This window comes from Stylophora pistillata, chromosome 3, assembly GCF_964205215.1.
Source record: "Stylophora pistillata chromosome 3, jaStyPist1.2, whole genome shotgun sequence".
Classification (NCBI taxonomy): domain Eukaryota; kingdom Metazoa; phylum Cnidaria; class Anthozoa; order Scleractinia; family Pocilloporidae; genus Stylophora; species Stylophora pistillata.
In genome coordinates, this window is record NC_142521.1 from 15,092,716 (window position 1) to 15,105,000 (window position 12,285).

Genomic DNA, 12,285 nt, shown 5'->3' on the forward strand with positions numbered 1-12,285 from the left:
ATCAGACTCGTAGTTGAAACCCTGCAAAAGCAAAGACCATGTACAAATTGAGTTAATTTTATTCATAATTTCAGTATTTTACAGAAATACAAATTACAGTTTATGTTATTTTTATTTAAGATAAATAACTTCTAGTGTAAAAAAAATCATAAGGTTGCTTGCTAGGCACTCTGAATTTCCAACCCAACAAAAATCTCAAATAAAGACATTTTAAAACTGAATTACTTCATGCTATGAAATTTACCTTAACTTTATCATGTCCACTTGTTAATGATTAGGAATTGCTGACTAGTTAGGGGGAAAATGTTTTGTAAATTAAGTTACAACAATTTACCACAGCTTTGTGTCTTGAAAGATTTTTGCATGAACCTCAGTTGTTCTAAGAAGAGATATTTCATTGGTATGAAAAATGACACTACATTTTGACAAGACCCCTTGTATGAGGTTATGACAGTATTTGGTGGCTGCCCAACATCAATGTCTAAACCAGAAAGAAATGATTCTCTTTAAATATTGATTTATCAACCACAACTTTCATTCCCTGATAACTAAATTTATTATTCAATAACTAATAATAATTATTGAAATATTCCCTTTGGATGTGTGACGTGAAACAGTAAAACTGGTACCTTACTTTTGCACATGTTAAAATAACTTCTAGACATCCACCCTAACCTTGAACACTGGTGTGATAAGACTTAAAGTGGAGCATAACCACAAGGCAGGAGATATACGTCTATTAACAGCTAACACTGTTCATGATGAAACTTCCTTTAGACTTTTTGAATCAGTACTCCCTTAAAATTACTCTGAAGAAACTGTCAATCATTTGTAGTACCAAATCAAGTTGCAAGCATTTTTCCCAGCCACAAAGTAGACAGAATTCTTGTCAACATACACCAACCCTTCAATCCCTTAGAGTGACTAACATTTAATTTCTCCTTGCATTATCATCCCTGAATCACATGTTAAGGTCAGGAGAATCACAAAAATGATCAACTAAAGAGCTTTTGTTTGTTAAACAAATTCTCCTTGTCAGTACCTTAGGAAATGTATAGAGAACAGTATGGAGAATATGCATGGTGACGTCGGTGGGTTAAGGGCCAAGTCAAATCAAAATTAACTATTCAAGTACCTCTATTCTTATACACTCTTTTGACCTGTCCACTTTCTGTATTTCCTTTAAAAAATTGAGAAAAAAAAAATCTGGAACTCCTATAAGAGTGTTTGTCTGTTTATTTACATATTTTCATTTAGTAGACTTAAACACTCTGCTAGCTCTCTTGCTTGCTAAAAATTTGATTGGAACCTTTCCTCATCCACGATAAACCAGACTTGTGCGCATTAGCTGTTGGAAGACTTTCCGGTTTACTCTGTTGATACGCAAACAAGTAGAGGTAATAAACAACAACTGTTACCATAAGCACCCACGTTAATTAACCACTGATTTTCGGTCAAGACTGAATTGCTATAAATGTACAATGTATTGCTTGCAAAATCACCAAGACTGGCCTAACATTAGTTATAAGTAAGAATGTGAAAAAAGGTAAAAAAAAAAAACCTTGCTTCTCTACCTGAATATCAATAATTTGAGTCTTTATCTCATCATGCTGATCAGGGCTGAGTTCAACAAACCTGTGTGAACATAACATATTTATAAACACAAAAATACATTTTACATCAAATTGTATTCAATGTCCAAGCCATTTTCTAGTCTCGGAATATTAATTCCTAAATAAATCATTCCAATGTCATTTTCCCCCTATGACAGATCATCACTGACAGATCAACTGATTGATGGATTGATAGATTGACTACCTGATTTTTTTGAAGACCATTGACCCATGCTTCCAATTTAAAGCATGATTCACTGGACTCTATTAACCCAGTGAAAACAATTAAAATTCTACCACTAAAACTGTATTTTGTTGAAGACTGCTGTTGACTGGGAAAATGTGACTTGACAAGGATAATAGCTAGAGTCAAACCACCTTACATTACATTTTGCCAACACTGAACCATACACAGATGATAAACTCAACCCACCTAATTGCATGAGGGTCATCTGCTAGAGGTAGATGAAGCTCATTAAGGCAAGCTCTAAGTGACATGTTAACTTTTTGTTTGAAATTATCTCTATCATTTTCATACCTGTAAGTAAAAAAAAAAAAAATTACAAATGGCCTTCAAAACTAAAAGTAACCTTCAATGCTTACATGGAATTAATGTTGGAAAAAAATACTGAAGGAATTTCAAATCAAAGTTTCTATCTCACAGTCTCTTACACACAGTTAAAAGTAAATGTATTTCAAGAAGGCCGGTACTTACAAGTTGGCAGCTTCAGGATTAAGCGGATTCTTCATATCAATTTTATAAAATATCCTTCTAGCATACAGCAACACTTGACACAAGTGATTTATGTTTCTCCTTTTTTCCGAAAAAAAAAAAAAAAAAAAGGAAATAATAAAAGAAACCTGATCACTTAAGTTGATACATTGCAAAGTGCAGTTTATGGACAAGTATAACAATTAACTAGATCAGAACTATGTAGCAATACTTCGCCAGAATTTTCCACATTTTCTATTTGTGAATCATAACTATCCTTGCCCCCCTTTTGAGTTCACTCCTGACTATTTGGTGCTTGTCTACCCTTGCAAACTATAATTGTTTATCAAAAGTTTTCTTTCAACTGACAATAAATTCCAGAAACACCCTCCTCCTTCTTTCCCCCCTCCACCCCTGAATACATATTTATCAGATGCACTACCTCCACTTAGGAAAAGCTCGCTTAACATCTAATTCTCCAGTCTCCATATTTACAATGGGATGAAACACTGGGGGCTTGAATACAACACTCTGTGAGAAAAAATGTTTAATATTTTAATATAGCATACAGTTTTTGATAATCACTTATTTTACAAACAGCTGATTCTCAGACCCCAAAGCTGCACTCTAAGAAGAATCATTGGGTGCCTTAAGTCTCTCATCTCATAAATCTGAGGTCCTATGGTCCATAGTATGTAGTCCAGTTAGTATGTGCACTATAAATGGTCAATTTAGCAGGCTGTATTTCACTGCGTGACTCACTAAATTCAACATCTTGTTTGAATTTAAATCTCCTCCCTGTATTTGAACCCAGAGAGAAAATAAATATCTTGCAAACCTCATTTTCTTGGTCTGTACTTTAAGTTACAGAAGCTCATTACTTCCACTCAGATTTACATCCCTCCTACTTTGTGCTTGGGCCATAAAACTGAGTTGAAAAATACTTGGTCTATAACTTACAGTAGAGACCTAACTTAGTTAGTAAGAGGTATTTGTCCAAGTCACTGAAGAGCAACAAAATGACTTTGCACAGTGCTAAGTTTTCTGACCATATTTCAGAACATGTCATAAATAATAAAAGTAATTTCTTAATTTACTACTTATTCAGCCTGTACTACACCATGGTAAGAAATTGTTAACCCTAATTGTTAACCCAATCAAAAGCTTCATTGGTTGGTGATCATTTCATTTATTCCTGTAACCTTGATGTTTGATTCAAGGGTGTTATTGTAAGGAGAATTTAGATGCTTGTCACTTTCAGAGGTTAAAAGGCTAATTACCTATTCTGCCCAAAGATATGAGACGATAGGAATAATTAACTTGTCACCAACTGCCCCACAACAAACTGAGTAAAGTATATAAACAGCTCTGTGGGCATTACATCATCAATCATTGCTGATGAATTATTTTCCTTTTGTTATCTTTGGACAGTTAAATACATACTTACAGGACAGTCTCCATCAGGAAAATTTTCAGGAATTTTCATTATGAACTTGAATATACCATCTTGATAAGAGCCCATCCTGATAAAAATAACTCCAAACCATACTGAAAGAGTAAAAATAACAAACAGATACATGTTAGTAGATAATTAAAATCAAGTAGAAAAATTATGAGAATAAATAAAATATAAAAGAGGGGATTTTGAACTGAATAACTACCAAGTTCTCCAAACTAGCATCATAAAATTTTATGTTAAATAGTAAGGAGAGTTACTCATAAGATCTTGGGAGTGAAAGAGTTAAGACAAAAGTATCCTGTGTTCTTCAAGGGGTAGTGAGGCTAAAAGTGTCTTGTGCAATACCTCCAAGTGCTGCGCAATGTTATAACTGGTGTTACACATCTTCTGGAACAATGCATCCCTACTCAGACTGTGGGAAACCATGTTTAATTTAAGAAAAAAATAACAAATCCTTACCAAGAGGAGACTTGGCAGCAGGAAGGACATAAACACCTGGGATTCTTTGACTTCTGAGTTGATTGCTGTGGAGACAATGAGATAAGACACACTGATTATAAAGAAAAGATCACACGTTTTATTTTTGTTTTTTTTTTTAAACCTAAATATTCCAAATTAGGTGCAACATGTGTTCCATCACACTTAATTTACTATTATTGTAAGGTTTTACCCTGAGTTTTAAAATGTTGAACAGTTTGAGTGTACACAAGTAATTTTGATTATTGCTTTCAAAAAGTTTATGCACTTTTGTCTCTTTCTTGCCCTCTAAAAATGGCAAGCCTAACAACTCAAACATCCCGCAGTGACTGCACTACTGGAACTGTTCATCTTTTTCAGAATTCCTTAGATTTGAAATCAGAATGAAACTAGATTTAATTTGACCCATCAAGAGTGTTAGTCAGCTGTATAGAAACTTCACCCCTCACTACCCTCACAATATATGATTCTCTCCTTCATATTGCACTGTTCACACAGACAAAATACTAATTTTATACCTTACACTCTAATCGCATTTTTTTTAAATGCTAATATTAACTATATCATACTATCCAGTATCAGTTGTATAAAGAGCAGATTGTGCCATCTAATCTACAACATACTAATCAGCAGATGAATGGTAGCAAAATGTACTGCGCTATCCTCTGGATAGCGATTTATGTGGTGGATAGCATTATCCAAACTTCCAACTACCAGGACCAGAATGACAAGATGATGAAAAGACCACAAAAGGTCTCAACGATATTTTGTTTACCTCCAAGATTCTGCATTATCCCATCATAATGACTTTATGATCACACCATACGATTACAAATGGTAATTCAACAATTCTTACTGTAAGATTACAAAAGTTCTTGCTGCGCCAAGACCCCTGCTGCTACACTTAATGCTTATCACTTTAACAGTCAAACTTTATTTTTGATGGTCAAGAGCTAAATATAATGAGAGCCGAGACACCAATACATAAAGGGAATTTGAAAGAATTTGAATCCCTTGCAAAGACAATTAGTGAAATCTCTTGTAAACATGTGGGTTAAAAAGACTTGCATGCATTTGCCAATTCCGTGTAATTAAATTATTCACGGCGTCAAAACTCGCGCATTGTACACACGATTATGATGCGACTTAAGTAATAACGAAAACTTACTATTCCGCCATTAGCGTGTACTCGAGGAAATAGGGCCCATACGCCTTCACCTGGGTAGGATTAGCTGTTGGTGACCTCTGCTTTGCAACCGATAAATTCATCGACTTTTCTTCCTCTGGAGATGGCACAGCCGGCAAAGACTTTCGCTTGTTTATTGGCGAGTTGCCATCTGCTAATCCAGAAGTCTGCATCTCGTTCGTTTTCGAGCTACCTCTCTCTTTCACCTTGTCGGTTTTGTCATCGATTTCTCCCAGAAAGAGCTATTCAGAAAAGAATTAGGAAAGGGCAAATGAGATAAGTCCGGTAAGTCCCGAAATTGGAGCTTATCTGTGACAGTTAACACTACAACGTGAACATAATGTGGTTTGACAACCATTGCTATCGCTTAAAAACGGAAGTCTTGTTACTTGTAATGGTTGTTCACGGGTCTGTGCTCATCTAAATTACACTCGAAACTAGTTAAGGTTTCACTCTACTTACTCGTAACACGATCTACGTTACGATGGCATGCGCGCAATGCTATCATAGTAAACAAAACTCTCTCGCAAATCTAAAAACTCTTAAGCTATATTTTCAGCCGCTCTCGATAAAGTAATGTTACAGTTTTACCTTTTTCTTAAGCTGGTGAGTAACCTTTAACATCGTTCACCGACTCCTCGAAGCACTCGAAAACATTCTCCACAGGGTATCAACATAAAATTAAACGCTTCTCCAAACGTCTAGTTGTCATTATAAATTATCATTCCATGTAAGAGATGCTTCTCTAGTTCCACAATCACTCTTCAAATCATGAATATTTATCATAATCTCGCGACGGCCATGTTGAAAAGCAGAGTCACGTGTTTTACAATTCTCGGTAACAGTCGGAAATTCATCGTGAATTAAACGAGAATTTCCAAAATGGCGGCTACTGGAATTGAAGAGGTTCTGCAGTCTCTGATGGACACTCTTGGACTTTGCGCCGAGAAAATTAAAGGTTCGCTTTTAATTTTAACCTTGCAACATCCTCATCTATTCGTGAAAGTATTACGATGATGATCAGTCGTTTTTTGTCTTTAATCGTTCATTACAATCGTCAGTAGTTTTCTTATCAAAAGGATGTTTATCCTCTTTGTGTCCAATACAGAGGGAAGCTTAGGACAAGTGATGGAGGACTTGGAGTTGAGTTTCTCTCTGGAAGAATTTTGGATGAAGTTAGGTGATGAAATTGGTGGAATAAGATTTTTATAATGTTTCATAAAGGATCATATTTCAGTCATCATCATTATCATTCTCATCATCATCATCATAGTCAGCCCAGTACTGGCTTGTTGTGAAAGTGTGCTTATCCCCTTCTCTCCATGCTGTCTGCTATCCTCAGGAAGATTGGAGAAGGTTATTTGTGGTTGTAAAGTCAGTGGCCATTCACTAGTTGCACTAATGTCACTTTGATGAATGTTACGCCCAAAGGTCCATAGCATAGGTTTCATAGTTTTTGGTAAAGGATATAGGAAACACGTGGGTATTTTCAGAGTGGGGGTCATGCAAAAAATCCCCCTCCCCCGGATGAAGTAGATCACTCAGAATCAGGCACATAATACATTTTTGTTCATCTCCTAGAGTATCTGAACAGCTCGCCAAAATATCTGTCAGCTGACTGTTGGAGAACAAAACTCAGAAAACACAACGAAAACACAACAGAAACACAATGAAAACACAACAGAAACACAACGAAAACACGGGCTCCTGCGACTTTGTGAGTCTTTGAAAAAATTTACTCGTGTCGCTAAATCTAAGTAACTAAATTCTTCCGATTTCAGTGGAACGAAATGTGTCAGTCAGATACTACACATCAAGTTCACATAAATGAAGATCGATATGGCCAAAAATGCCTCGCACTTGAAATTTACCTTTATCGCATGGTGTTCGTCAAAATTCATTTTGAGGTAATTGTGAAAGTTCAAACTTACCAAGCTGACAGTCTATTTACTCGTTTCTGAATTTGTTTTCATTACGTCGGCCAACTGTCAGTGAACAGTCAGCCGATAGTTAGCCGACAGATATTTTGGGGACCTCTTCTTCAATTTTACCCATAACTAAAATGAGATCCCCCTCAAGCAGAGCTTTTAACAAATGGTAAACACCACAGCGTACACTATTGAGTTATGGATGCACTTGGGAGGTTGCTAAGCACGAAAAAGCAAACCTCCCAAGTGCAAACCTCCCAAGCTTAGCAAACCTCCCAAGTGCATCCATAACTCAATAGTGTACGCTGTGGTGTTTACCATTTGTTTTATAACATAACATTGATACATTGTAGCTAAAGAGATTTAACAAATCTTACACGACCAGAAAAAACAAGCGCGCGCGGAAAAATAGTCTTTGCATTTGCTCACGTCAGCAGCGTACACCCATGGGCAAATGGGGGACGCTAAATTGACCCATCAGAGCGCGTGCTTTACTTTGGTTATGTTATAATTGCTGATGTGCCACATAAAGTTGGACTGCAGCTCATGCATACATGGTTATAAAACTGCTTTTTGGTTTTGTTGGAGCCATACAGCTGGCAAACACAGTGAATACTTGAAAAAAGAGACTCAGTCATGCATGCCCTTCCTTACTACGCCATTTGAATTATTTTGCAAAAAAAGGCTGCACTCCTTCTTTCCCACCTTGTATTCCTTGAAGAGTGCATAATGTTCATTCATTCTCTTTTCCTTCAGGCATGACCTTTAGAGCTGTTTCTAAAGAAGCAACCAAACTGACCATTTCCTTTTCAAAGCCTCCAGTACCATCAGTTGATGTGAGTCACACCATTTAAAACTTTTTTTTTTTTTAAGGTCTAAATTTAGGATACTGTAACTCACTCTTCAACCAGTTTGTTTAAACCAACTATTGTTAAAACGTGCCCCATTAAAATGTTCACTTTTTCAGGAATTGCAGTGTCTCCTGACTGGATTTGAGACATCTGTCATAGCCATGTTGACAATATTTCGTTCTTTACCAATGTCCCAAGGTAAAATTTGATAATAGTGGTTAACACCTGAACTAGCAATTTTTTTATGAAACAGTGGCCCACTACCTCTAGAACTTTCCATATTTTCATTGTCATGATGCAAATAGCAGTTTTACTAGTTCTCCTGCAAAGGATGCCAGTCCATCAGGGGTGACCCCCCCCCCCCCCCCCGCTCTATCCCCTCCCTAAGTGACTCAATTGCTTTCTCTTATAGTTTTCTGGTATCCAATTTCACTCTTAGGTGGAGTTAGGTACTGCAATAGTTAAGTGTCCTGCCCAATTAAGAACCAGGTATGGATCTGTCTCAGACTTATTGACTCAAACACTAGTGTGGTGACCACTAGGCCGCTGAGTCTCTCCCTGACTCTTACAATAACAAGTGAAAATTGACTAATGTTTGTAAGAAAGCTATACACCATCTTGCCTTGTTAAATCTGTAGATAATTTCCCTCTATGTTAGTCTGAAGTGTTAGCCATCTCCTTGCCCCATTCTACAAAAACACATCTAAGCCAGAGGGAAGACTGGGACAGGGAGATGGCTGATACTTCAGACTACTTGAGTGGTTTATAGAGTGGAGTAAGAGGTTTGACTGTCAAAATTCATGTACAGAGTCTGTATACACTACTTTCAGGGAAATATCTTTATAAGAAACTTCAAGAATCTGTTCTGACTGTAGTGGACGACTGTCAAACTCTTGCTGCTTCATTTATCAAGGAAGGCTGTGCAAGGTGCTGTAGGAAATCTGGGTTCAGTTGTTTAAATGTTTGACCCTTACAAGTGACTAGCATCTAATTTCTCCTTACAATATCACCCCTGAATCATGCATTAAGGTCAGGAGAATAAAGGAAATGATCAGCAACTGAAGAAGCTTGGGGTTGTTAAACCAATTCTCCCTGTTAGCTTGTTAGGAAATGTATGAAGAACAGTATGGAGAATATGCATAATGAAGCTGGGGTGTAAAGGGCTAAAAGGTGTATAAATATATCTTATTAACCAAGCGCGAGGGCCGTACTGGGAGAATATCGGCCCGAGGTGTTGACAGTACAGACTGAGCACAGCGAGGTCCGTACAAAAAAGACAAAGGGCCGATATTCTTCCAGTACGGTCCCAAGCAAGCTTGGTTAATAAGAGATTTATTATACAACCGAAGTTCAAAGGGACACAAGTGTGATCCATGTGACTATTCGGGACAGTGCCCGGTCCAATACTGAGAGAATAGTAGTAGGCAGTCATCGGACCATGTCCATGACTAGCGCAATTGCGACAAACACTTTCTCTCATGGCTGAAAAGCCCAATTCTAGAACGGCAGACACGGCCGCATCCACCGCACTGAGAGAATATTGACCGGCAATAGAGCATTTTGATTGGTCGATTTTAGTTATTGGCCCTCTGACTGCCCGAGTCATGTAATAACACTGTCTAATGACAAAGCAGCTGCTATTCAGCAAACAAATGATAGCAAAGTATTCTGCTCTATCCACGGGATGGAGATTTTTCAAATGAGTAGCGTTATCACCCTTTGGACAAATGAGGCCAGATAGTAAACTGACTGTATAGTCTGGTTAAATTTGAGTCGACAAGGGGGTCATGTAAAAGATTGTCAATTAATTTTAAATTAATGATTGATTTGTTTGCCAGTGTTGCCAGTGCAAAGACAAAATCAACAGGAACTTTGTGGGAGCATTGTGATGGTTTCCAACACCTTCCAGCGGGTAAGAAATTCCAGACGAGTTTTTAAAATACACTTATGAAAGGTCAGTCAGTCTTTTGTGAAAGGAAGTAAGCAATTATTGCATGAGGTTGAGCAGGATGTCCTGAATTATCAAAACGAGGGTCTGAATTATCTGCCAAAACTAGACAGACTTTTAACTTGCAATGATAACCCAATATCTGCTGCAGTTATTGGGTTTTCATGACAACTTTGCATATTACTGTATACTGACTGAATGCTCTCAACCAAGCAGATGTTTCACAGTAAATCTAATGTATAATAAACTGCCTTATCTCGCTTATATAAAACCACTTGTGCAACCAAAAGCACTTTGAATTTAAAAAATACCATTTTACCAAGAGACAAAAGAAAAGTTTTCAAGAGAGGGAACAAAATGGATTATTCTACTGTCAATTATGATGATTACACACTTAATGCTATTGATGCACGCTTAAGAAACTCTTGTTGTGAAATTTTTGGCAGATAACAAACATGCAGTTTTACAAGTATTCCAGGCTAGTTCAGAGTTGATCAAAGATGCTCTCACTGAGTTAAATGAGGTATTTATAAGTGTGGTTATGTTGAATTTTCCCAAGTGTGATCGGTTCAGTTTTGTAAGAACCTTAAAACAAAAAACATTATTCCACTGCCTGCTGCAAATAACTTCAATCAGATTTATGGCCAAATGAGTTATACAGGTCAACCTGGTTAACTTTACTTGGTGGGTTTTCTTCTGTTTTATAGGCTCAAAAATGTAATGGACGTCAAGAAGATGATTGTGATGAAGATGATAATGCAACAAACAAAGATGGTTGGTCAAGTGAAGATAAATTATTGGTTCCTCCTTGTATAGGGCTTGTCAAGGTATGCAATGTTGAATTACAAAATAATGGACTTTTATTATAGATTGGCTGATTGAGTCACTGACTGATTGACTGATTTAGTGACTGACCTAATGAATGACTTACTGACTGACTTATTCATTTGGACACTTACTTGTTGACCGACCTTCCAAGTGACTGACTCACAGACTAGCCAGCTGGATGGTTGGCTGGCTTACCAACTAACTAACTGCTGAGCTGGATCCAATCAAATTACTATTTTCATAGGTTGACTCACTCACTGGTGAGTGGTTACTCAACGGACTAATTGATGGACTGAATGACTGACTAATTTAGATAAGCCTCTTTCAATATCAATCTGTTTATTATTTTCTATAGTTTTTTTTTTTTTTTTAATGTTTCAGGCATGTAGGTCTTGTGTAAAGAAAATTTCCAGTGCCATTCAGACTTCAGGTCAAGTAACATCAGTAGAAAATATTCAGCAACTAGATTCAATGGCAGACGAAATCCAGAGAACCAGTGCAAGGTGACTGTTTAATATTTTAAGTGCATATGGCCCCAATTTTTTTTTCTGCATCAAGTTAATGTCTTATTTGATAAAAGTTACCACAAAGAAAAAAAGGTTGTGCTTTTTTTCCATTTTACAAACAATGAAATATCCAGTTTTATTTCACGACTCGGGAAGTCAGAGGGCCAATAACTAAAATCAAGCAATAAAAATGCTCTATTGCCGGTCAATATTCTCTCAGTATTGGACCGGGCACTGTCCCGAATGGTCCCGAATGATACCGCACTTGTGTCCCTTTGAACTTCAGTCGTGTAATAAATCTCTTATTAACCAAGCTTGCTCGGGACCGTACTGGAAGAATATCGGCCCTCGGTCTTTTTTGTACGGACCTCGCTGCGCTCGGTCCGTACTGTCAAGACCTCGGGCCGATATTCTCCCAGTACGGCCCTAGCGCTTGGTTAATAAGATATATATACATCATGGCTGCAGTAAAAGACACATCTCTTACAAAAACAATCACTCTGACGAAGGGCTAACGCTCCGGGCGAAACGTCAACTTTGAAACTCTTTACGGTGGCCAATTTACACTATCAACTCAGGTGATAAAACCAATTTACCTTGTTACCCCCGCAGACGCAGCACCACAGTTTCTATTAGAAACTTACCCACCTCTTGCAAGATCAGATAAACTTACGTATGATGCACAATCCTCGCAGTAGAGAGCGCTATTTATGCAATAGCGAAAATCAGACCTGATAAACTTGTTGGCTTGATGCGACACCATAATCTCCAGACTAG

General features: G+C 37.3%; 2 protein-coding genes across 4 annotated transcripts in view; one reads left to right on the top strand and one right to left on the bottom strand.

Moving 5' to 3' along the window:
• Nucleotides 1–41: 41 nt before the first annotated feature.
• On the bottom strand, nt 42–6,180 carry LOC111340158 (protein AKTIP homolog). Its single transcript, XM_022946946.2, has 9 exons — nt 6,039–6,180; nt 5,430–5,689; nt 4,244–4,308; nt 3,773–3,873; nt 2,768–2,856; nt 2,329–2,427; nt 2,047–2,151; nt 1,575–1,635; nt 42–1,373 (listed from the first exon to the last, which is right to left on the bottom strand). Exons 1-9 carry the CDS (start codon nt 6,069–6,071, stop codon nt 1,275–1,277), a joined length of 912 nt encoding a protein of 303 aa, XP_022802681.2. The 5' UTR covers nt 6,072–6,180; the 3' UTR covers nt 42–1,274.
• The window catches only part of LOC111340157 (cyclin-D1-binding protein 1 homolog), an 8,695-nt gene continuing 2,009 nt past the window's right edge, over nt 5,600–12,285 (top strand). The window contains exons 1-9 of one of the 3 annotated variants that reach the window (XM_022946944.2): nt 6,267–6,405; nt 6,556–6,627; nt 8,132–8,211; nt 8,343–8,424; nt 9,057–9,153; nt 10,065–10,138; nt 10,621–10,697; nt 10,882–11,001; nt 11,384–11,505. In XM_022946944.2, coding sequence (XP_022802679.1) covers nt 6,330–6,405; nt 6,556–6,627; nt 8,132–8,211; nt 8,343–8,424; nt 9,057–9,153; nt 10,065–10,138; nt 10,621–10,697; nt 10,882–11,001; nt 11,384–11,505 — 800 coding nt within the window. In that variant the 5' untranslated portion in view covers nt 6,267–6,329. Of the gene's footprint in view, nt 5,733–6,266; nt 6,406–6,555; nt 6,628–7,028; nt 7,165–8,131; nt 8,212–8,342; nt 8,425–9,056; nt 9,154–10,064; nt 10,139–10,620; nt 10,698–10,881; nt 11,002–11,383; nt 11,506–12,285 lie in introns of those variants that run through there. The other 2 variants (XM_022946945.2, XM_088753902.1) reach the window with 2 other exon arrangements.

Bases quoted from the DNA above. Each gene is read 5' to 3' on its own strand.
- LOC111340158 (XM_022946946.2), bottom strand. From the start codon at position 6,071: ATGTTAAAGGTTACTCACCAGCTTAAGAAAAAG. The intron at 2,428-2,767 runs GTAGTGCATCTG...TTCGGAAAAAAG, and splicing joins CGAGCTTTTCCTAAGTGGAG to GAGAAACATAAATCACTTGT. The intron at 1,374-1,574 runs GTAGAGAAGCAA...GCGTATCAACAG, and splicing joins CTCAAATTATTGATATTCAG to AGTAAACCGGAAAGTCTTCC.